The sequence below is a fragment of the Dryobates pubescens genome, chromosome 14 (assembly GCF_014839835.1).
Source record: "Dryobates pubescens isolate bDryPub1 chromosome 14, bDryPub1.pri, whole genome shotgun sequence".
Taxonomy (NCBI): Eukaryota; Metazoa; Chordata; class Aves; order Piciformes; family Picidae; genus Dryobates; species Dryobates pubescens.
The window spans coordinates 13831204-13856296 of NC_071625.1; the positions used below are offsets into that span (position 1 = coordinate 13831204).

The 25093-nt window shown below is 51.5% G+C and overlaps 1 protein-coding gene across 2 annotated transcripts in view; it reads left to right on the forward strand.

Moving 5' to 3' along the window:
- The window catches only part of ZC3H3 (zinc finger CCCH-type containing 3), a 149351-nt gene extending 125904 nt beyond the window's left edge, over window positions 1–23447 (forward strand). For both annotated transcript variants that reach the window (XM_054167310.1, XM_054167311.1), the window contains exons 10-13: window positions 8709–8884; window positions 10808–11016; window positions 21453–21533; window positions 21873–23447. In XM_054167310.1, the coding sequence (XP_054023285.1) occupies window positions 8709–8884; window positions 10808–11016; window positions 21453–21533; window positions 21873–21904 (498 nt within the window). In that variant the 3' untranslated portion in view covers window positions 21905–23447. The remainder of the gene's footprint in view (window positions 1–8708; window positions 8885–10807; window positions 11017–21452; window positions 21534–21872) is intronic.
- Window positions 23448–25093: the final 1646 nt, after the last annotated feature.

Consider the following 25093-nt stretch of genomic DNA (forward strand, 5'->3'; position numbering starts at 1 on the left):
GTTCTTCTCCCAGTTGTTTTCTTCTTGGTGCCCCCCTGCAGAAGCACAGTTCTGGGTTTTATCAGACCTTCATGAAAAATGGCCATTATTATCCATAATTGATGATGTGGCATTGCCTGTGTTGCCTCTTAAGTGCTTTCTAGGATGTCGTGTACAACACTCAGGCCAAACTCATTGGGCTTTGACCCATCCCATGGGCTTTGACTCCAACTCCTTGACTCTTCCTAAAATGATGCCAGGACCAGTCCATTCCACCTTCATCAGGAGCTTAGAATTAAGTGAAGAAAGCCAAGAGGTCCAAGGGAGGCTATCCCCACCCTCCCCCCCACCCCAAGGAGTCTACATCTGTAACCCCGGGTCTGGTTCTGGGCTCTCCAGTTTAAGAGAGGTAACTAGTGAAGAGAGTCCAGGGGAGGCTCTGAAGATGCTGAGGGGCCTGGAGCATCTCTGTGAGGGGGAAAGGCTGAGAGCTCTGGGGCTGTTGAGCCTGGAGAAGAGCAGCCTGAGAAGAGATCTTCTCAATGCTCAACAAGAGCCAAAGGACTGGGGAAAAGAGCCTAGGGCCAGACTCTTGTCAGTGGTGCCCAGTGACAGGACAAGAGGCACTGGGCACAAACAGGAACCCAGGAGGTTCTGTCTGAATATGAAGAGCAACTTATTTGCTATGATAGTGCTGGAGCCCTGGAGCAGGCTGTTGTGTAATCTTCTCTAAAGGGATTCCAAACCTACCTGGGTGTTGTGATCCTGGGCAAGCTGCTGTGGGTAACCCTGCTAAGAAGTCTGTCCCCATTTTATATACCCCCATTAAGTACTGAAAGGCCACCAGAAGATCTCCCTGGAGCATATTCTTCTCCAGGCTGACCACCCCCATCTCTCTCAGCCTGGCCACACAGCAGATGTGCTCCCACCTTTGGATCATTTTTGTGACCTCCTCTGGCCCTGCTACAATAAACTGTATTTGGAGGATTCATGGCCAGGCCAGGTGTTGATGCTGGTGTCCTCCAACCTTCACAAGGTGTCAGATGAAAGACAAGTGAGTCAGCTGGGTCCTCTCTAGCTGCTGCATCTGTCAGATGGGTTTGGATTAAATAAACTTTCCCCCCGTGGTGTGCGTTAGCGAGCGCGCCGCCTTAATACCCAGCTTCAGATGGTTTCCATCAGCTGTCTCCAAGCCTGTGGGTAAATGCTTGTCCTATGGGAGCTGTTAAGCAGCGAGACACAGTCAGCTGAAACAAGGAGGCTACACGTGAAAAGGAACAGAGGGAGATGTGCTGGAGTAAATCATGGGTAAGCTGGAGAGCTGTGCTCTGGTGTTTCACAGAATCACAGGATGCTTTGGGTGGGAAGGTCAGCTAGTCTGGAGATCAGCTAGTCCAACCCACACTGCTGGGGCAGGATCATCTTGCTCACAGCCCCAGACAATCTGACCTACAATGGTTACAGGGATGGGGCAGCTACCACCTCCCTGGGCAACGTGGGCCAGGGTCTCACCTCACTCAGCATAACAAATTTCTCCCTTCTCTCCAGTCTAAATCTCCCTGTTTTAGTCCCAAACCATCACCCATTGTCCTGTCACAACAGGTCCTGCTGAAAACTCTGTCTCCAGCTTTCTTCTTGGCCCCTTTAAGTACTGACAGGCCACGAGAATGTCTCCCTGGAGCCTGTTCTTCCCCAGGGTGAACAACCCCAACTCTCTCAGCCTGGCTTCACACCAGAGGAGTTCCAGCCCTCCCATCACTGTTGTGTCCTGTTGGGACAGGACATGGGGTGATAATTTGAAACTAAAAGAGGGAGATTTACACTGGAGAGAAGGAACAAATTTTTGACACTAAGGGTGGTGAGACCCTGGCCCAGGTTGCCCAGAGAGGTGGTAGAGGCCCCATCCCTGGGACATTCCAGGTCAGGTTGTTTGGGACTCTGAGCAACATGCTCTAATTGAAGATGTCCTTGCTGACTGTAGGGGTGGTGAACTAAATGAGCTTGAAAGGTATATTCCAACTCAAAGCATTCAATGATTCTGTGATCTGCCATCACATTGGAGATGCTCATGGTTGACCTGCTCTGTGACTGCCCATTTGTCTGCTAAAATCCAGCTTTTTGGTCCTGGATCAGCCAAGAGCCTTTCACCAGAGCTCTGATTTGCACCTGCTTATGTAAGAGAGCTCACACTCTCAGGGGTAGGTTTGGTCAACAAAGGCTGCTCAAGGAAGTGCCTGCTTCCTTGCAAGCATCATTTCCCTCTCCCAGGTGGAGCACGGTGATTTTCACAGTGGCAGCTGCTTGCTTTTTCTGTAGCAAATGCAAATTCAGGGCCTTTTTCTTAGCTGACACCTTGTTCTCCTTTGGGTTTCTCTGGTCTGATGACCTGAGTTGGTTCTTTTCTTCTCTTCTGGTGGAAGTTTAGCAAGTTCCCACCATAAACTTAGTAAATTTAATGCATTTCATTAGGAGAAGCCACATGAGCTCTGTTAGCAGCAGTTAAATATCTTTGGGGTTTTCTCTTCATTATCCAGTTCTTGGTTGACGATGGGGAGCAGCAACCTGAGGTCCTTGTTCTCCTTAATCTCGTCTTACAGAGAGGTGAAGATCAACACTCTCCATATTGCACGTTCTCAGCTGTCTTTTGTAGCCTGCTAGGTAAAACAGCATTTTTCTTCTCTCACAGCCAACAGTCATCAAATATTGATCTTTCTGGTTCATTTCTCTCCTTTATTTGGTCTCAGGTTGACCCTCAGCCAGTTTACCTTTTCCTTGAGCACACAGAAGCATGGAATGGTTTGGGTTGGAAGGGCCCTGAAAGATCATCTAGTTCCACCCCAGTCCCCACTGCCTATTTAAAGATCCCTTCCAAGCCAAACCATTCAATGATTCCATCATTCTATAAAACTTGGTAATGGAGATGGCAGCTCCCTGTTGAAGACCCTTTGTAGCCTGCAAGGAAGATTTCAAACCAACCACTTTGGCACGTGGTTTAATGGCCACAATGGGCCTGGGTTAGCCCTTGGACCCCATGATCTTAGAGGTCTTTTCCAACTGAAACAGTTCTGTGATTCTAAGTTTCTTCCATGGCTGCAGAGATGTTGCATCTTATTTGCTGGAGTCAGTAAGGGCCTAACGAGGGCTCTTACTGCCTCTGTAATTTAACTGTTGTATCCTCAGCAGCATTCAAATGCTTCCATTAAAGATCTCGTTATCAGGGCAAACTCAAACTGCTTAATAGCCTGGACTAGTTGATAATAGAGCTTAGATAAATATCTGCTTGTGATTTCTTTGTAGAAGAAGGTGCATCACAAAACATGAAAATTAGGAGGTTTAGGGGAAAGCTATTGGTGAATCATGGCTCTAAAGTGGGAATATCCTGGTAAGGCAGAGAGTTCTTGATTGCAACCTGAACTTCTCCAGAGGCGAACACCAAGAGGAGCAGATTTCATCTTTGCTTTCCATGTTGGAGAGTCCCTTCATTCTGACCTATTCTTTGAATCACAGAAACAGAGAAGCATCGTGGTTGGTGAAGACCTTTAAGATCATCCAGTCCAACCATTCTCTAACTCTCCCCAGGCTGATGCTAAACCATGGCCCTCAGCACCACATCTCTGCCTCTTTGAAACACCTCCAGGGATGGGGATGGGGATTCAATCACCTCCCTGGGGAGCCTGTTTCAGGGTTTGAGAACACTTTCAGTTAAGAAGTTTCTTCTAATGTCCAACCTAAACCTCTCCTGGGGCAACTTGAGGTCATTTCCTCTCATCTGGTCACTTCTTTCTGGGGAGAAGAAACTGACCCCCACATGGCTCCAACCTTCTCTCAGGGAGTTTTAGAGAGCCAGAAGATCTCTTCTCAGCCTCCTTTTCTCTTGTTGTTGGACAATCTCCGTGTGACACCTTCCTTGAGCCACCTGCATGGTGGAGCCTATGTCATCCTCAATGCTGATGACACTGTGTTGTGGGTGTCTGGTGGTAAGTAATTTACTTACTTACTTACTTTGTGGTAAGTAATTACCATTGATGGTTTCCTCAAAGCCACAATGGAGTCCATTTCATGTGGAATGTGATGGAGGAGCTTCAGAAGGTCTCTGATGGAAACTGGGTTCCTCAACAATGCAGTGCAGGGAGTGATTGAGTGCTGTAGATTTAGCCACACAATGGTGAATGCCAGCTTTGGGCATATAGATGGCTTTTCCTTCCTTCCTTCTTTCCTCCCTGAATTCCTTCTTTCTGAGTTCCTTCTGAATTCCTCCTTTCCTTCTCTCCCTCCTTCCCTCCCTCTTTGCTTCCCTTGTTCCCTCCTTACAAGAGCCCCTTGGCTCTGAGATGTGGTGGGTAAGAGAGACAACAGAATAAGCTGAAACCGTTCCACCCACTTAATCCTGCTGCTCAGTGGTGGGGCTACCTGTGAGAGCTCCATCAAAGCCATGTGGACATACAGAGGGCTTTAAAAGATAGGAAGCACTTGAGTGGAGGAACTTGAGTCTTGGGGATTAACTCATGCTTTTAGTGCACCCTAGAAGATCTGCTTGGTGCTTTTATCTGCACAATGCTCCAGGTTGCCAGTCAGGAGCTGGACTTGTGTCCATCACAGAGGGTGGAAAGATGGACTCAAGTCCAAGGAGAAGGGAAAGTGCTCCAGCACTTTCTTCTCTGTTGTCTATCTTCTGGTCCCTTGTCACATGCTGTCCCACAGCACTGGGAAAGGAGTGATCAAGCAGGAGGGTGAGCCAAGCTTGGAGATACTTGAGAAGTTCAACCTGGGAATGCCAGGATGGGTGGGACCTCTCATTCTACCCCTGTAAGGTCAGTGGGTGGTTGCTGGTCGGCCCAGTAACCCAGCTTCAGCTTCCTCCCTCCCTCCACCTCCTTGTGCCAAACTCCTTCATGGAAAATGTTAATTAAAGTCATTCCCATAGCTGAGCCAGGACTTTCTACCACTTGCTGCCTCCTTCTTTGCCAGGTCCATGCTAAAGAAGGTTGTGCCCTGCAAACCCCCTGGACCCCATCCTGCTCCCTGTGCGTGCTGGGGCCAGTTGGGCCATTTAAGGCTTTGTGAGTCGTTAGCAGCACCTTGAATTTCACCCAGAGCTGCTTTGCCAGCCAGGAAGGAGTCCTGGGTGCCAACTAGGTATCATCCCAGCACTGAGGCACTGCTGCCAGTCTGGGCTATGAGGGGAACCCCAGAGTGAGGAGACTGGGTTGGGGACAACATCACTGGGATGATGATGGTGATTGTCTCATCCTCACCAGCACCTGATGGAGCTGAAGGGTTTCTCCTCAGGATTTTTTTTTCCAGGGGTGCTGTGGGTTATCTCTGGTCTCTGTTGGAAGGAACCAAAGGGTTTTCTTTCTGTTTTATGGTCCAACCTGTGGGCTGGCGGGGGTCCCATGGGGGTATAATTAGCCACCCCAACAGGTGGAAGAGATCAGATGGCCCCCAGCAGCAGGGTGCACCCGCAGCCCCTCTCAACTTTGCCCCGGTCGACACAGGGTGAGCAGCAACACAGCCCGGGCATGTTCTCTTTAGCATGTGGGGGCAAGAGCAGGAGAGCTGCCATAAATAAACAGAAGGGGCTTTTCCTGCCACCAGGAAGGAGATCCCAGCCTCATCATCCCAACCCTGAAACAGCAGTGATGGACGGGGCAGCAGCGGCAGAAGGGACTGTGGCATGGGAAAGCCATTAGAAACCTGAGCTGGGGACATGGCCCTGGCATTAGTCACACATGGTTTGTTTTCTTTATGAGGTATCTTCTTGCCATGGAGCCAATAAAGGTGGTCTGGTGCAATGATTGACACGGAGGTCAGTGCTGGTGAGATGACTGAGGGGGTGGAACATACCAATCCTGGCAGCTAGATGGGACAGTGGCACCGTCCGCTCCATGGGGATTTGGAACTAGTCCCTAGTCCCTGGGAAGAAACAGCCACTTTTCTTGGCTTTTCCCCACAAAACCCATCATTGCTCTGTTCTATCCATGAGACTTTCTTGAGGGCTCTTTTTGCCTCCCCTTCCCCTTCCTGAGTCCATTGTGTGCTGGGAACTGCTATATGGGAGCCCATCTCCCAGTCTGAACGGGTGCCACTATGACAATAATTGGCAGTAATTGACTTAAGACGGGGCCATCGTTACTCGGAGGTTTGCAGGGTGTCACCATCACTGCACGGATGGAGATCTGGAGGTGGTGGTGGACTACAAACCATCCAGCATGCAATAGATCTGGTCTACCATTAGGTGAACTTGCTGTCACATGAGAGAGATGGTGTTGACTCTAGTTAGTTTGGGTTGGAAGGGACCTTAAAGATCGTCTAGTTAACTCTCCTGCCATGGGCAGGGACACCATCCTCTACATCAGGTTGCCTCATCCATCCTGGACTTGAACACTTCCAGGAAGGGGGCATCCATTAACACACTTGGACAACCTGTTTCAGTGTCTCACCACCCTCATAGTGAAGAAGAATATTGATGCCAATCAGAAAGGTAACTTTTGACAGTCCATCCCTCCCTGGTTGCTGCCTGATGTTGTATGAAACGTGAGCTTCTGAGGATTTGCTCTTGCTTCCCTTGGGATCCACTTGTCCTGCCAAATCAGGCTCAACACCTCCTCACATGCTTTACCACGGGAGTTGGGCACTATCCAGTCATCAGCCTGGGACAGGCAGGAGCCATCTGTGCCTGCATGGCTGGGATGCTCTAGTCTCTAGGGATGCTCTTCCAGTGCTGGTCCAGGAGAGAGGAAGAAGACAAGCCATCTTTTTGGCTGCATCCAGAGCAGAGGTGACTCTGCCCCTCTGCTCCACTGTATCTAGCTTTGGAGTCCTCAGCACAGGAGAGATGTGGACCTGCTGGAGCAGGGCCAGAGGAGGACAGAGAAGTGGTCAGAGGACTGGAAGCCCTCTGCTGTGAGGACAGACTGAAGGAGTTGGGGTTGTTCGTCCTGGAGAAGAGAATGCATCAGGGAGAGCTTGTGGTGGCCTTTCAGGGCTTAGAGGGGCCAATAAGAAAGGTGGGGATGAACCTTCACGAGGGCCTGTTGTGACAGGACAAGAGGATTGAAACTAAAACCAGGAGATTTAGACTGGAGAGAAGGAAGGAATTTCTTGTGATGATGTTAGTGAGAACCTGACCCAGGTCGCCCCATAGAGGTGGAGCCATTCCAAGTCAGGCTGTCTGGGGCTCTGAGCAACCTGCTGTAGCTGAAGATGTCCCTGCTGACTGCAGTGGAGCTGGACTAGATGACTTTGAAGGTCTATTCCATCTCAAACCAGTCTGTGATTGAAGATAGGACTTTGGAGTAATGGCAGAGCCTGGGCACTGTTTGGAGATGACTCTACTTTCAGGTTGTCCATTGTCCCGTAGACTTCCTTGCCTTGTCCTTTCAAACAGTCGTAGGAACTGGTTTTTCTATGACTTCTCAGTCAAAAAGCAGCTCTGTGGCTGCGGGGTCCCCCCTGTTGAGTCAATGTCCGTGTGTCCATCTGGTTTCCCAGCCCTCCTGCTGCTCAGTGACATCTCCAACCTCCAGCAGATGAGTTCCTTGCTCTGCTTCCAATTTCAGCGATCGGCCCGGGGCAGCAGAGCTGCTGAATTCTTCTGCCCTTTTGCAGAGAGAGCTCCCAGGGCTCAGCAGGGCTCCTGCTCAATCCCAAAGGTCACCACGGGGAACTGCTCCTCTGCCCCCAAAGTCAAGTTGCATTTAAAGGGCAGCAGCTCCCCTACATCCTGCCTTGGTGGGAAGATGCACTTTTATAAACAGCATGGTCAAAGAATCCCAGCATGGGGGGGTTGCAGGGGATCATCCAATGGAGATCATTCAGTCCAAGCCCCCTGCTAAAGCAGGTTGCCCAGGATCATAATGTGCAGGTGGGTTTGGAATCTCTTCAGAGGAGACTACAACCTCTCTGGGCAGGCTGGTTCTATATTTTGTTGCCCTCAATGTCAAGAAGCTTCTCCTCATGTTCAGATGGAACCTCTCTGGGCAGCCTGCTCCAGGGCTCTGGACCCTCCAAGCCAAGAGGTTTCTCCTCATGGAACTTCTTGGGTTCTGGTTTGCACCCAGTACTACTTGGCCTGTCACTGGGCACCACTGACAAGAGTCTGGCCCCAGCCTCTTGCCTCGAGTCCTTCAGCTCTTGCTGAGCATTGATCAGATCCTCTCTCAGGCTGCTCTTCTCCAAGCTAAACAGCCCCAGGGCTCTCAGCCTTTCATCCTCACAGAGATTCTCCAGGTTCCTCAGCAGCTTCCCAGCCTCCACTGGACTCTCTCCAGTAGTTCCCTGTCTCTCTTGAACTGGTTAGACCAGAACTGGACTGAGGGCTCCAGATGTGACCTCACTAGAGCACAGTATGAGGGAAGGATAACCCCCCTCCAACCTGGTGGCTGCACTCTTCATGCACCCCAGGACACCAGTGGCTTTCTTTGCCATGAGGGCTCATTGCTGGCTCCTGGGAAACCTGCCCCCCGGCACTTCCAGGTCCTTCTCTATAGAGCTGCTTTCCAGCAGGTCACCCTCACCTGTACTGGTGCAGGGGTTTGTTCCTCCCCAGGTGCAGGACTCTATGTTTTCCTTCGCTGAACTTCATGAGGTCCTCTCCACACAGTTCTCCAACCTGTCCAGGTCAAGGTTGGTGTGGAGAAGCAAGCACCAACACATCCTTCTCTTCCTGTGCTCCCCGTGGGGCTGTCCCTGCCATTCCCAACATTGCTCTCTTTCCTCCCTTGCAGTGCAAGAAGAAGCACACGCTGGTGTGCCCTGACTTTGCCAAGAAAGGTGTCTGCCCCAGAGGTGCCAAGTGCAAGCTGCTGCACCCGCAGAAGAAGCGCCACCCAAGAGAGGCAGACGATGGAGAGCGCGGTGACCCTCCCTCCAAGTGGAGACGGGTCTCGGAGGAGACAGGCAGGTAGGAAGGACCAGAAGAGCTTCACTCTTCTGCTCTTCTAGGTATTTTCTCCTCCAGATGTGTGTCTGTGTGCTGGTTTCTCCCAAGGTGGTGACAGCGTGGGTCACTGTGTTGTCTTCTTGTCTACTGTGAGCAGTAGGTTTGGGCAGGGTCTGTGCTTGAGGGAGAGGTCTCCAAGCAGAGCTGTTTGTGAGGAAAGAGAGAATATTCATCTCATGCTACCTGGTGTGTGCTGCACAAGTGTATCTTTGCCCTTAGAAATGTGCTGCACAGCATCTCTGGGTATCTAGACCTTCTTCCTGGGAGATGGAGGAGGCCTGATGGAGACTGTGTCACTAGAAGTGGTAACAGCTTATCCATAGCTCTGTGGGAAACTGGAAAGCATCATCCCTCTTCCCCTCTATGGTGAAGTGTGGAGCTGAGCCCTCAGTGTGGCATGGAGGGGCTTACCATCAGAGCTAGACTCAGTGCCTGGAGAAGCAGAGCTGGGCCTGGCCATGGAGATCCAACAGGCTTTGTAAAACTCTTTGATACTGGGCTGGGCCCTTGGTTAATCCTTGGGAGCTCTCTGAGCTCTCTCTGATGCTTTTTAGTGGATGGAGCTCTCAGGGTGATGGACACATATATCCTCACCCTTTTAGGGAGATGAATTGTCTGAGCTTGGCACATCATTGTTGTCTTCTGCTCTCATCCCTGAGTTCTGCCTGCAGAACAACTTCATCCCAACATCATTAAAGACACAAAGGTAAAACCTGAAGACCTTGGTTAGTGAGAGGAGAAAATGAGTGCTTGGATGGTCAGCTCCTCCCTGACTCTTTGCAGAGGGACATGGGGGTGAGGATGGGATGGAAATGGAGAGATCTGGAAGCTTTCCTGGTCCATACTCTTGCTTGGTCCTGGGCCTCATCCTGTCCCTGCCTTGTAAGGTAGCAGAGGGGGACAAGTGCTCAACGGGCTCTCCCAACTTATCCCGGGTGACAGAAGAGCCTTGGAATGACACCCAGCTCACGTCCCGGTGCGAACGAGGTGTAAAATAGCTCCTTGCTCTTTTTAGGGAAGAAGGCATGAGCTCAGGGCTGGGTGGAGAGGAGTCATTCCCCTCCTCTCCTGGAGACAGCTCCTGGCATCCTCCACCAGGACCAGAGCACGCCCCAGCTTGGAAGCTTCTCAGGAGGGTTTTTTTTGCCTTTATTAGCACTGTCACCAGAGATGTGGAAAGAGCTGAAGTGTCACATTAGCTGGACTCAGAGGAGGGTGGCAGAGCTGGGGCTGAGCCAAGCCCAGCAGGACATCTCCAAGCCATCCCTACTCCTCATGCCTTCCATCTCTCTTCTCCTCTGTTTGCTGAGCCCAGCCATCACCCAGACTGGGTCCCAGCACCTCCACAAGCTGGAAACATCTGAACATGAGGAGGAACTTCTTTAACTTAAGGGTGGTGGAGCACTGGTCCAGGCTGCCCAGAGAGGTGGTGCAGTTTCCATCTCTGGAGACATTCAGAACCCACCTGGAGGTGTTACTGTGTGACCTAGGTGAACCTGCCTTGGAAGGGGGCATTCAGCTCCATGATCTCCAGAGGTCCAGTCCAACCCCCACCCTCCTGTGATCCTGTGAAATCCTGCAGGGAAGCACAGGACGAGGAAATCACCTGGGGAGTGAGAAATTCTGGATGAATCCAAGATGACTTCTGGGAAGTGGGAGATGTGGAGCAGGCTGGGATAGAGCTTGGAGAGACTCTGGAACAGGTTGCCCAGAGAAGCTGTGGACACCTCATCCCTGGAAGTGTTTAAGATCAGTCTGGATGAGGCTTTGAGCAACCTGGTTTAGTGGAAGGTGCCCCTGCCCATGGCAAGGGGGTTGGAGCTGGATGATCTTTAAGGTCCCTTCTGACTCAAACCATTCCATGATTATTTTTACCTCCTCCAGGGATGATCCAGCTCAGCTCCATGATGATGGGGAAATTCCTGGACCCTCCAGCACAGAGCAAGAAGTGAAGTTTTGGAAGGCAGCCAACACCTCACCAACCAGCTGGCTGCGAAAGCTGCCATCCTTCATCTCCCTCCAGTCCCCAGCGTCCTCCAGCGACCAGGGCTGCAGACTGGAGAAGGATGAGGAAGACTCTGAGGATGAACCAGGTAGGAAGCACTTGCTCTGAAGCTGCTCTAGTTCACTGAGTGGGAGAGTTCATCTCCTGCTGCTCTCCATGGGTTTGGGCAGGATTGGTGTTCCTGGTGAATCACTAAGCCAGTTAACCCTGGCAGCTCAAACCAGGATGGCACTCAGGGTGCAAGCCCCCTGGCTCTGCTCCTGAAACCACAAGGTAGGGATTTGTCCTCATATTTTATTACCAGCTCCTTCCTCATCCTCTGAATCATGCCAAGGTGAATCCACTGTCCCCATGGACTGGGCGCTGGTGAGGCTGCACTTTGAATCCTGGGTTCAGTTACGGGCCCCTCGCTCCAGGAGCTGCTCTGTTCAAATGTAGGAAGCTTTTACACAGTGATCTGGCCAGGCTGAAGGGCTGGGGGCAGGAGGATGGGGCCAGACTCATGTCAGTGGTGCCCAGTGACAGGACAAGGGACAGTGGGCACAAAGTGGAACCCAGAAGGTTCCCTCTGAGGATGAAGAGAAACTTCTTTGGTGTGAGGGTGCTGGAGCCCTGAAGCAGGCTGCCCTGCCCGTAGAGGACACGGAGTCTCCTCTGGAGAGCTTCCAAACCCACCCGGACACGTTTCTGTGCAACCTAGCGAGGTGACCGTGGGGTTGGACTGGGTGATCTCCAGGGGTCTCTTCCAACCCTTTCTATTCTATGATTCTATGAAAGCAGAAGCATCCATAGGAGAGGAGAATGGGGCTGGAGCTGCAGATGGCTGGTAAAATCATCTGATGATGAAACAGGTTGCATGCCAAAGGGATGTGGCCGTGGCACATGATGAGTCTGGGCACGAGGATGCTGTTTAGTGCCAGTGTTGAGGTGCACTTGGTAATTAAATCTCATCTCAACACAAATGAAGGAGGTTTGGGGCATAGCAGGAGCTGGGGACCCCATAACCTAATGGGAGAAAAGAAGCCCCAGCCAGTATGGAACCATCATCTCCAAGGGCTGCAGGATGAGGCCGTTGATGCTGAAGGACCAAGTGCTTCTTGAGGACCACATCCTTCATGGTGGTCAGATCACCAGGGATGGTGCTTATGAGTCTGAGATGCTGTTTTGAGCTGGGCAGGTGGTCAGGATGAGTCCTTGCATAGGTCTAGCTAGTAGCTGGTGTCTGCAGTTTGGGTTTGGGGGTCTGAGATGGGATTTGTGGATCTGTGATGGAGTTTGGGGGTCTTCAGTGGGATCTGGAGGTCTGTGAGGGGGAATTGAACATCTATGGTGGGATTTGGGGGGGTCTACAGTCAGGTTTGGGCATGTGTGATGGGATTTGGGAGTCTGTAATGAGGTTTAGAGAGAGGTCTGTGATAGGCTTTAGGAGTCTGTAATGGGGTTTGGAAGTCTGATGGGCTTTGAGGATGAGGTTCAGGGGTCCGCAATGGGGTTTGGGGGTCTACAATGAGGTTTGTGGGGATACAATGGGGTTTGGAGGTCTGAAGTGGGGGTTGGATATCTGTGGTGGCATTTGGAGGCCTGTGATGGTTCAGGGGATCTGTGTTAGGGTTTCAGGGTCTGTGACTGGATTTGGATGTCAGTGATGGGGTTTGGGGGTCTGCAGTGAGGTTTGGGGGGCCTGTGAGGAGAGTTAGGCATCTGTGATGGGATTTGGGGGTCTGTGATGGGGTTTGGGGGTCTGCAGTGAGGTTTGGGGGGTCTGTGAGGAGAGTTAGGCATCTGTGATGGGATTTGGGGGTCTGTGATGGGGTTTAGGGGGAGATCTTAAATGAGATTTGAAGTCTGCTATAGGGCTTAGGGGTCTCCAGTGGGGTTTGGAGACCTGTGATGTAATTTGAGGATATGCAGAGGGATTTGGGGGTCTGTGATAAGGTTTGAGGGTCTGCACCTTCCCAGCTTCAGCCTTTGTATCAGGAATAATGTTTGGTTTCTGTTTGTGAAGCCTGAAGGTGACACACAAATTGGTGGGGTAGTCAGGAAGGAGGAGGACAGGCTGTTATTACAGAGTGAGCCCAATTGCTTGGTTAAACAGCCACAACTGGAGAAGATGCCCTGTGAATCCTGGGACAGGCAGCAGAAACAGAGAAGAACACCAGCTCCATGTGTGGGAGGGATGGAGTGGGGGTCTGGAGATGACCTTTAAGGACCAGCATGGGCAAAAGCATCATTTTGCAGGGTCTTGATGGGTGTCTGCAGCTTCTGGCCTTCAGAGGAAATCAAGGATCAAGGAGTGATGTGTGGAGCCTCCTGGTGTTCTTCCATGGGGGATCTCCAAGCTTGGAAGAGGACCCCTGTAATTTGGGGTGGGTGGAGTTGTTTGAGAGCTCTGGTGATTTCAGAGCATCCTCCAAAAAGCCCATTCATGCTGCAGGAGGGGAGCAAACTGCTCCCAGCTGAGCAGCCCAGCTGGGAAGGGTGAGCTTGGTGACATCCCATCCTCTGCCTCTTGTGTTGTCCATCTGGGAGGGCAGAGCCAGAGAAAATATCATAGAATCAAAGGATGGGTTTGGTTGGTAGAGACCTTTAAGATCAAATCCAACCATCAACCTAACACCACCATGGCCACTAAACCATGTCCCAAAGTGCCATGTCTATATATTTGTTGAGCACCTCCAGGCACCAGTGACTCCACCACCTCCTGAGGCAGCCTGTTCCAATGCCTGACCACAAAGAGATCATTTCTCATGTGCAACCTAAATCTCCCCTGGTGCAACTTGAGGCCATTTCCTCTTGTCCTATCTTTTGATACTAGGAAGAGACCGACCCCCAGTGCACTCCAGCATCCTTTCAGGGAGTTGTAGAGAACCAGAAGGTCTCCTCTCAGCCTCCTTTTGTCCAGGCTGAACAACCCCAGCTACTCCTCACCAGACCTGTTCTCCAGACCCTTCACCCGTTGTTGCCCTTCTCTGGACACGTTCAGTACCTCAATGTCCTTCTTGGAGTGAGGGGCCCAAAGCTGAACCCAGGATTCCAGGTGTGCCCTCACCAGTGCCCAGTCCAGGAAGACAGTCACTTCCCAGCTTCATCTGGTCACACTCTTGCTGGTCCAAGCCAGGATGTTGTTAGCCTTCTTGGCCACCTGACATGTGCAGCCAGCAGATCTTTCTCTGGTAGGCAGTTTCCAGCCACTCTGCCCCAAACTTGGAGTGTTCATGGGGTGGTTGTGACCCAAGTGCAGGAACCAGCACTTGGCTTTGTTGGACCTCATCCCATTGTCCTTGGCCCATTGATCCAACCTGGCAGATCCCTCTGTAAAATCTTCCTACACTTGAACAGATCAATTTTTGAGTGAGTGGCCCAGAACTGCACCCAGGATTCAAGGTGCAGCCTCAGCAGTGCCCAGTCCATGTGGACAATCACTTCCCTGCTCCTGCTGGTCAGGCTGTTGCTGATCATTGGAAGAACACTGGGACAGGCTGCCCAGAGGGGTTGTGGAATCTGCCCCTCTGCAGACATTCAAAACCCACCTGGGCACATCTCTGTGTGACCTTCTGTAGGTGATCCTGCTCTGGCAGGGGCATTGGACTGGATGATCGTTCAAGGTCCCTTCCAACCCCTAAGGTTCTGTGATTCTGTGATCCAAGCCAGGATGCTGGTGGCCTTCTTGGCCACCTGGGTGCACGGTGGCTCACGTTCAGATGTGCTCCTCTGCCCCTCCAAGACCCATTTCTAGGCAGTGGTCTTTTCCCTCTTTCACCTCCCAGTTGCTCAGCCTGGTGCCGGAGCCTAACTGGCCTCCTCGTACCGATTGTAAACAAGCTCACCAAGGCAAACCCTTCCAATGGAGTGCTAATTTAATTAGAAAGCACCCATTTTTAGTTAATTTGTTCGAGAAGATCACTGCAAACTCCTGGAGAGAACAGATGTTTCCTCCTTCTCCCTCGCTGAACATTCAGGGCTTTGTAAATGGCTCCGCTCAGCCTTGTTTAGGAGAGAAAAGAGGATTTTATAGCCTCCAACGACCCTTTTCTGTAAACATTTTACAGCTCTCTGCACGTCTGAGTGACGATAAAGCCTGAGCAGCTCGGCAGGCTGCAGCTCTGCCACCATAAGGCCATCATTTTATTGTCATATTTCACGGCCGTAACGTTAATGGAAGATGCTCGCTCCACTCTTTTTGTTTTAACAGCTCCACTGAGCACCTTCCAAACCCTTCCAGCTCTGGAGAGGTGCAGCTCGCCAAGGTTTGTTTACAGCTCTGGCTGCTGGAGGAATCACTTTGCAAATCGCAGCAGCATGGACTGTTAGAGGTTGGAAGGGACCCCTGGAGATCGCCGAGTCCAACACCCCTGCCAAAGCGGGATCCCCCAGGGCGGGTCGCACAGCCACGCGTCCAGCTGCGTCTTGAAAGGCTCCAGGGAAGGAGGCTCCACAACCTCTCTGGGCAGCCTGCACCAGGGCTCCGTCACCCTCAAAGTAAAGAAGTTTCTCCTCCTGCTGAGGTCAAACTTCCTGGGTTCCAGTTTCTGTCCATTGCCCCTTGTCCTGTTCCAGGGCACCACTGAAAAGACCCTGGCCCCTTCTTCTTGGCCCCCACCCTTCAGACACTTACAAACATTAATAAGATCTCTCTCAGGCTGTTCTTCTCCAGGCTAAGGAGCCCCAGGTCTCTGAGCCTGTCCTCCTTCCTCAGGCAAATGTTTCAGTCCCTTCATCATCTTCACAGCCTCTCGTTGGACTCTCTGTGGTAGAACAGTGTCCCTTTTGAACCGGGGAGTCCGGAACCGGACACAGTACTGCCAGGGCAGAGTAGAGGGGGAGAACTTCCCTTGACTCACTGGCCACACTCTTCTTAATGCACCCCAGGACAACATTGGCCTTCTTGCCCAGAAGGGGTTGGGAGGGAGCCATGGAGATCATCTGGTCCGACTTCCCCACTGAAGCAGGGTCACTTAGATCAGGTTGCATCAGAGTGCCTCCACCTGGGAGCAGGACACCAAGCCCTGAAGTGTGGAAAAAAAAGGAAAAGGGAGTTGGGAGCATCCTTGATGTGTCTTGTCCTTAGCTCAGCTTTCCCACCACTTCCTTCCCCTGAGGGCTTTTGCCCTCATGGGGTAATTTAGCAGGAGGAAGAAATCTCTACCTTCTTTCCTGCTGGTACCCGTGAACCCTCCCTGTCTCATGGCCCATCAGCCTGGAGGGCTCCAGGGCAGCATGAGCCTTGGTGGTCCTTTCTTCACTCTTCTCCTGGCACTTGGCAGATCTTTCTTGCCTTGGAGACTGTGATGCACCCACTGGGCAGGTGGTGATGGGATGCTCCCATGGACACCCTGATCTTGCTGTGTGATCCTGCTGCAGGTAGATGCTTCCCTCCCCAGCTCCTTGGCCAACACACGCTGTGTTGGGCATGGAAGGAGACTTTAATTAAGAGAGTGTCCAAACTCTTTTCTAACTGAATTAACCAACCTCTAATAGAATTGCTGCTTCTAATGCAAATATCTATTGAGCTGCATGTAGTGGTGGGCTGGTGGAGCAGGACCATCACTTGAGCAGGACACCACCTATCAGGCTAATTGGTTTCCTGTTGATGGGCTGCATTGCTTGGGTCATTAGCAATTGCATCTTCTCCTCCTGAGTCAGCAGGTCCTTAGGGGTTTGGTGGGGTGCTCTGCAGTGGGGTAGGTTTTGGGTGCTTTCATACACCCTGGATAGTGGATCCAGACATCTTCTGTTTGGTCATGAGTGATTCCTTCCCTGCCTGGAGAGGCAGGTGGACTGGTATTCAAGCTGGTGGACCTCACCAGGAGGACTCCATGGTGGACTTGCCCATCCCCCTGCAGAAATGCTGTGTCTCTCACAACCCTTGCCTTCATCCCTCTATCCTTCCATCTCCATTCCTCCATCTCCAGCCATTCATCTTTCAATCCTTCCATTTCACAGAATCACAGAATCACCAAGGTTGGAAGAGACCTCAAAGATCATCGAGTCCAACCTGTCACCACAGACCTCATGACTAGACCATGGCACCAAGTGCCACGTCCAGTCCCCTCTTGAACACCTCCAGGGACGGTGACTCCACCACCTCCCTGAGCAGCCTATTTCCATCTCTCCATTCTTCCATCTCCATCCCTCCATCTTCAATCCTTCCATCTCCATCCTTCCATTCATCCATCTCCAACCTTCCATTCATCCATCTCCAACCCTTACTAAAGCCCTAATCCTGTTGCAGGACACTATCAGGCTTGGGGTACCATCAAGCTTTGGGGTGCTGCAGATAACCTGGCTGTCAAAGGCTGGGTTTGAATCTCCTCCTGTCTTGGTGGCTCTGAGAGGGTCCCAAAGTCAGAAACTACATTAGCATTTAATTTCCTTATTGCAAAGTGGCCAATTTAGTTGAAACTTCCAATAGACCAGATGAGTGTTGTGACTTCTTCTAACTGGGCTCTTGCTCTGAATCAAAATCATCATTTCTTAGCCCACAAAAAGGCTGTCAAAAATACTCCTTAATTAGCTCCCCACCTGGACCAAGCCTCCTGCACGTTTCCAATCCTCTTCCCTGATTGATCTGCAGAAGACTTTCAGACCTGCCAAGTCTCACTCCTTTGCCAGGACTGAAATTTGCTTCTTCCATATTATTTTTTCCCCAGTTTTTTAGAGTCTTGTCCACTTCTGGAGTTGCAGAGAGACAGAAGATCTCCCCTCATGCTGCTTTTCTCCAGGCTCAACAATCCCAGTGTCCCTAACCACACCAGACTTGTTCTCCAGACCCTTCACCAGCTTCTTTGGACCCACTCCAGTCCCTCAGTGTCCTTCTTGGAGTGAGTGGCCCAAAACTGAACCCAGGATTCCAGGTGTGGTCTCACCCGTGCCCAGTCCAGGGAGGCAATCCCTGCTCTGGTCCTGCCAGCCACACTTCTGCTGATCCAAGCCAGGATGCTGAAGGCCTTCTTGGCTACCTGAGCACACACAGGCTGTCTATCAACACTCCCAGTTCTTTCACCCTCACTTGTGAGGCAGAAGCTTAAGGTGGAGTTTTTGGTGCAGGATCTCATACCAGATGAATTCAAAGCAGGATCAAGCCAAGGAGATCCAGCCCCTCAAGCCACTTTCTCTGGCCCTCTGCTCTGCTTAGACCCCACCTGCAGTCCTGGGACCAGCTCTGGAACCCTCAGCACAGGAGAGACAGGGACCTGTTGGAGCAGAGACAGAGGAGGCCACAGCAACAATCCAAGGGCTGGAAGCCCTCTGCTGTGAGGCCAGGTTGAGAGAGTTGGGGTTGTTTACCCTGGAGAAGAGAAGGCTCCAGGAGACCTTCTTGTGGCCTTCCAGTACTTAAAAGGGCCAACAAGAAAGAGGGGGACAGACTTTTTAGGAGCACCTGTTATGACAGGACATGTGGTGATGATTTGAAACTGAAGAGAGATTTAGACTGGAGAGAAGGGAGACATTTTTTACATTGAGGTTGGTGAGACTGTGGTTCAGGTTGCCCAGAGGGATGGTAGATGTCCCATCCCTGAAACCAGGTCAGGTTGTTCTGGGCTCTGAGCAACCTCATCTAATTGCAGATGTTGCTGATGACTGTGGGAGGGTTGGACTAGATGACCTCTAAAGGTCCCTTCCAACCCAAACCATTTGATGATTCCATACTTCCCAGCCACTTTCCCTCTCCCCATCTTCCTTCCAGCCTCAAAGCAGTAGAAGAAAAGCAATTTTTTAACCCCTCAGCAACGAGGAGTGGTGGGCAGAGAGGATTTGGGCTTTATGATCCTAAAGGTCTCTTCCAACCAAAGCAATTCTATGATCTGGGGACAAGGACCAGACCCAGCTCCTTTCATCCCCCATCTGAAGGGGATTCCCCACCTTAAAATGGCTTTTCAGTTCCTCTGGAAGCAGCATCTGGATGAAAGAAATCTGGTTTGATCTTCCCTGTTGGGTGCAGCTGGAGCCTCTCAGCAGCATCTGGGGGACAGCCAAGTTCTATCAAAAAATCTAATGGTGCCACCTGAAGCTTGATTTACTGCTCTGTCCTCCCCTTGGACTTGATAATATATTTCTATTAGATTCCCTTCTTCTCCTTCCCTTCTCCTCCTCAAGAGTGGCAAGTTTCTCCATCTGCCTGACACCTTCTTAGGCTTAGGCAGAATAAATGTTGATTTTCATCGAGAGGAAGAACGTTGGAAGTCCTAATTCTCCAGTGGGGTTGACAAGCTCAGCAGAAGCCACCCAGCTTTGGATGGGGAGCTCATGATCCAAGCCTGGCTCCTCTCTTTTGGAAGCAGTTCCATCATCGTAATGAAAAAGGAGTTTCTTAGCCCGGCTCTCACTAACTAGAAATGATTTACCTGGTTCCTAGAAGATGGATTGGGAGGCTGTGGAGATGCAGAGGAGAAAGGAGAGGTGGGGGTGGAAGGAGGAGGGGGAGAATGAAGGCACTTTGAGATGCAACCCAAGATTGATCACGCCATTTGCAGGATCTCCCATGCACAAAAGCAGAAAATGTATTTTCCTTTGCTAGGGAGTGAGTGCAGTGACACCACCCCCACCTTTCTCTACAGCTTTGCCCCCTCCCTGATTCTTTTGGGCTGTGACATTTGCCCAGCCTCAGCTTTTTCCTCTTTTCCAGGAGCAGCATCTCCCTCCATGCATGGTGAGAACCTGGACCTTTTTAGTCCTTTAACAACCGATTTTTGGGGTTTCTCTCCTCGTTACCCTCCTTGACTTGGTGAGGAACGAGCTTCACAGCAAGCATGGATGCTCTGGAAGCTTCTCAGCTCTGTGCAGTATGGTACCAAAGTCAAGCAGCTAATTTGATTTCCAAATCATCCTTTCCCCTCCACTTTTTCTCTCCAAAAAAGAGGAGAGTTTTATATTTGTACTTCTTTAATCACTGTTGCTCTGAGTCACAAAGCACAGGTTTCGTATCACTGCCTGCATATTGGCTCATGAAGTTTCCTCAGGAGAAAGGGAGCCATTTCCACTGTTGTGGGACCAAGACCATGGCTGCTGGTGGGTCAGGAATGAGTTGGTGCCCATTTTGACCCCTTGGGGTTGATGGGCCACAGCTCTGCTGGATTTTGATTACAGCAGCCAAGGTGGGATTTAGAAATCCCAAGTTGGAGAAACCCCATCTGGTTCCTGGAGAATCAGGAGGGGGCTCAGAGGCTGAGTGAGGTGTGATGAGGCTCTGCTCAGGGTGTAAGCATAGTCATGGAATCATGGAAGCATAGACTGGTTTGGGTGGAAGGGACCTTAAGTTCCCTTGGATCTAGTTCCAAGCCCTTGCTGTGGCCAGGAGCACCTTCCACCAGACCAAGCTGCTCAAAGCCTCATCCAGCCTGGCTTTGAATCTGGGCCAAGTTGGACCAGGTTGACATCTGGGACCCTCTTTGAGTTAGGCACAGTGCTTCAGCAAGCAGAAGTCATCTTGGGAGCATGCTAGTGGTGCCCAGAGCACCCAGCATGAGTGCTCTGCTTGCTGCTGCTCTACTCTTCCTTGCTCCAACCCAGACTTTAATTACAGTGACCAAGGTAGGATTTGGGAATCCCAAGTTGAGAAAACCATTCTGGCTCCGGCAAAAGAACTACTTGGAGGATCAGGATGGGGGTCAGTGGCCCTCAGGTGCAAGGAGGGTCTGCTCAGGGTACAATGAGGGTCTGCTCAGGGTATGATGAGGATCTGTTCAGGGTGTGCTGAGCATTTGCTCAGGGGATGATGAGGGTCTGCTGAGGGTGTGCTGAGCATTTGCTCAGGGGATGATGAGGGTCTGCTGAGGGTGTGATGAGCATTTGCTCAGCATTTGCCCAGCTCAAGGTGTGCTGAGGGTCTGCTCAGTGTTGCTGTTCCTCAAAGCCAAACTGGGCTGTGTTGTTGTTGACTAATGGCCAAGTGTGTGGTGGCTGCTGTGCAGCCTCTGATGTATGGGTGTTATATTAAGGGTGGAAAGGTGCTAAATGAGCCCTCTTTATTCTACATAAATTAGCTCCAAAGCCCATGTATCACTGCCACCACCACGCAGACACCGGGGAAGTTTGTTTATCCAAGTTTAAAAGCAAAGCTAAGCTCTTGGTGACTTCTCAGGTTTGGATGTTGCCTGAGGTTCTCACCTCTCCTAACTTCCCTGCCCCATACCTTTCTCCTTTGTCTTTTTTAAGGCTGCTAGAACGTGTCCATGATCTCACCTTCATGTTGGGCATCACTGTACTGTGCCCAGCTCTGGAGTTCTCAGCACAGAAAAGATGTGGACCTCCTGGAGAAGGTCCATAGGAAGCCACAACAAAGATGGGAGGGCTGGAGCACCTCTGCTGTGAGGACAGGCTGAGGGAGTTGGGGTTGTTCAGTCTGGAGAACAGAAGGAGAGACCTTCTTGTGTCCTTTCAGTACTTTAAAGGGCCAATAGGGACAGACTTTTATCAGAGACTGGGCAAGGGATGGATGCTGCTGCACCCACATCTCAAGGGATTTCCAGGGCAAACCAAGCCAACCTCACTGACTTTTCTCTTTTTCTGCCTGTCCACTCCCAGGTAGCACTAAAAGGAAGAGGACTTTGCCACCAGAATCCTCCCAGGACTCTGAAAACCCCCGTCTGGAAGAGGGTGGCAGAGGTGGGTGCTAGCAGGGTTGGGTGCTGCCGTGGTGGAACTTTACTTTGAGGGTGGTAGAGCACTGGAGCAGGCTGCCCAGAGAGGAGGTGGAGTCTCCATCTCTGGAGTCATTTAAAACCCACCTGGACACCATCCTGTGGAGCCTGCTCTAGGTGGCAGAAGGCTTTCACTAGATGAACTTCCAAGGTCCCTTCCAACCCCTGTGATTCTGTGGATTCTCATTTCCAGTGCCCATGCTCATCTCTGGAGTGTTAATCCACCATGACCAGGCAAGGAGAAGCCTGAGTGTGTCCAGATGAGTCCATCTCCCACCATCACCTTTTCCTTTCCTCCCTCCAGGCAAACAACTGCAGATCAAGCCCCGGCTGTGAGCGAGACCCAACTGCACGGCAGCCAAACCAGCTCAGGAAGTGCAGAGCTGGGCATGGACCTGGCACCTACCTCAGGACACCACACCCAGACATGACACATTCTCTGCTTGTTTTTCTGGGCACATCATTTTGGCACAGAGCCAGGTGACATTGTTGAGGAGCCATCACCCATTCCCACGTGGAAGCAGCTTTGAAAGGTTTTAATTTGCCAATAAATTGTCTTTTCAGCCTGTTTCTTGAAGGCAAGACCTACCACCAGCCTCCTTGGTTGCTTGTGGGGCTGAGAAGAAGCTTCCATCCCCATTGATCCTCTCTCAGATTGTGGCTCTGCTGCTGTCCTGGACATGAGGTGACAGAGGGACCTGAGGAGTTTAATGCCATCACTCAGTGTGCCCACATTCAGGTCAGCCACTATGTTGGAGACAAGCATGGCTGGCGGTCACAAGCCACCGTGCTGGGATGCGATGGGGTGGAAAGCCCCAACATGGCTCAGCCATGCTCAGATCCTACCTGCATCCATCCTGCTCCATCTCCTTGCTCCTGGAAGGAGATTTCTGGGAGCAGAGGCATGTTCCAAGAGCACCTCTCACAGAAACCTGTGCTGGGAGCAGGGCTGAGCTCACACCAGATGCTCCTGCAGCATGTTGAGATGTCCCATATCTGGTTGCACCCTAACTCCCACCTCTCCCCTTCCCAAGAGGGGTTTGGTCTCCTTTGGAAGACCCAGACCAGCTCTTTTGGGGGTTTTTTTTGGGATCCCTCCAAATCCAACCAGGACCAAAGCACAAGGGTAGCATTGTACCAAGTGCTGTTGGCCATGTGGCTGCTGCTTTGCATTCATGGCTACAACTTCCAAGGGGATTTTAGGGTGGTGGATGCTGTTTCCCTACATGGATGGGATTTTGGGTCGGCTCTAGGATTTCCTGGCAAGAGCTGGTAGCAGCCATGTGAGGTGGCCAGGTTTGTCTGTCCTCTGCCCCTGATCCCAAGTCCTGCAAGGAAAAGACATCAGCAGGGCCACGGGTGAATGCTGGAGCTCCTCAAGAGCCCAGCAGCCAGCTGCATTCACGGGGGCGTGAGTGATGGAACCACCACGATGGTGTGGGCTCAGATGTGGCACGACTGTGGTGAGAGGCTGATGGCTGCAGTTTCACCCCCTGGTGAAGGGCCCCATGGGGGCTTTTCCTGCCCTGGGTGAGCACCCACGGGTGTATGCACCCCATGGAAGGCTCTTGTTATCACTCCACATGGACGTTCTCCCATCCCACCTTGTGATGAAGCCTTGGGTGACCTGAGTGACCAAAGCTCAACACTTGTCACCTCCCTGAGCTCCTGGTTAAGGATGTTGCTCAACTGGGAAAAGGGAGGTTTAGTGCCACTCGGAGAGCAGTTTCAGGTGGCCATGTCCCCCCCAGCCATCGTGGGGACCACTCATGCCCCAGTGTGTGTAACAGTTTCTTGGGTAAAGCCTGGGTTGTCTCCATTGCTCTTCAATGTCTTTTATTAACCCCTTGTGTTTTGACTTGGAAATAAAAAGGTTCTGCCCCAGGATTCCTGGTCAGAGCGTGGCTTTGCTCAGTGTTTCATCACCAACATCTTGAGAAGCTGCTGGAGAGGCCTCTCTGCTCCCTGAGTCTGTCAAGGTTTAATTCTCATCACTCTTCCCTCCCTTTCCTCCCAAAATACTGAATCATGGAATAGTTTTGGTTGGAAAAGACCTTCAAGATCATCCAATCCAACCATTCTCTAACTCTCCTCAGGCTGGTGCTAAACCATGGCCCTCAGCACCACATCTCTGTGGCTTTTAAACATCTCCAGGGATGAAGAATCAACCACTTCCTTTCAGGGAATAAGTTTCTTCTGATATCCAACCTAAACCTCCCCTGGGGCAACCTGAGGCCATTTCCTTTTGTGGTATCCCTTGTTCCTTTTGAGAAGATGGCAACCCCCACCCGGCTCCAGCTTCCTTTCAGGCAGTGGTAGAGAGCCAGAAGGTCTCCCCTCAGCCTCCCTTTCTCCAAGCTGAACAATCCCAGGTCCCTCAGCTGTTCTCCACCAGACCTGTTCTCCAGACCCTGCACCAGCTTGGTTGCCCTTCTCTGGACATGCTCCAGCACCTCAATGTTCTTGGCATGAGGGGCCCAAAACTGAAACCAGGATTCCAGGTGTGGCCTCACCTGTGCCCCCAGTACAGGAGGACAATTGCTGCTCTACTCTTGCTGGCCACACTGTTGCTGATCCAAGCCAGGATGCTTGTTGACCTTCTTGGCCACCTGGGTACACTCTGCCTCATCTTCATCTGCTGCTGACCAGCTACCCAAGGTCCTTTTCCACTGGGCAGTTTCCAGCCACTGCCCCAGGCTGGAGTGTTCATGGGGGTTGTTGTGACCCAAGTGCAGGACCCAGCACTTGGCCTTGTTGAACCTCATCCCACTGGCCTTGTATCACTGATCCAGCCTGGCCAGATCCCTCTGTAGAACCTCCCTACCCTCCAGCAGCTCAGCACTCCCACCCAGCTTAGTGTCATCTGCAAACTTACTGAGGGTGCCCTCAGTAAGTGATGCCCTCATCCAGATCACTGATGAAGATACTAAGGAGACCTGGTCCCAGTGCTGAGCTCGGGAATCACCACTGGACACTTAGTTTCTTCACATGATGGTTTCCCATAAAAAAACTCCCTGAAGTTGCTCAAAATCACCCTGCAAATCCCCAAGGGTGGCCAGTGCTGTCTGATGGTGACCAGGAGCTTCAAAGCTTGGTGGCCACAGCTCACTGACAACCAGGCTAATGAGGATTAAGGCTCATTCTGCACCAGTTAAGCGAACCAAAACCAGGAGCTCATGGAGAGCTTGGCCACCCACCGCTGTCACTGCTCTCTTCCTGGGAAGGATTGGAATTTATCTCCATACTGCTTGGGGGGTGATTAATTTCCAAGCAGGATCAATGTGGCCCCTGAGGAGGTAGCTCTGAGCCCTGGTGGATTCCACCACCAGCCAAGATACCTCGATGATGGGTCCTGCTCAGGGGGTTTATCCATTGTATCCAACCTCCCTGTGAAGATGGGCAGGTTGCAGTGGTGGGGACATGGCTGGGTTGTCCTGAAAGCCCAGCAAGGACATGTGCTGAGGGTGTCTTGGCTGGCAGAGTGGCCCAGGGCAGTGTTTCTGGAGAGCACCATAAACAGTTCCT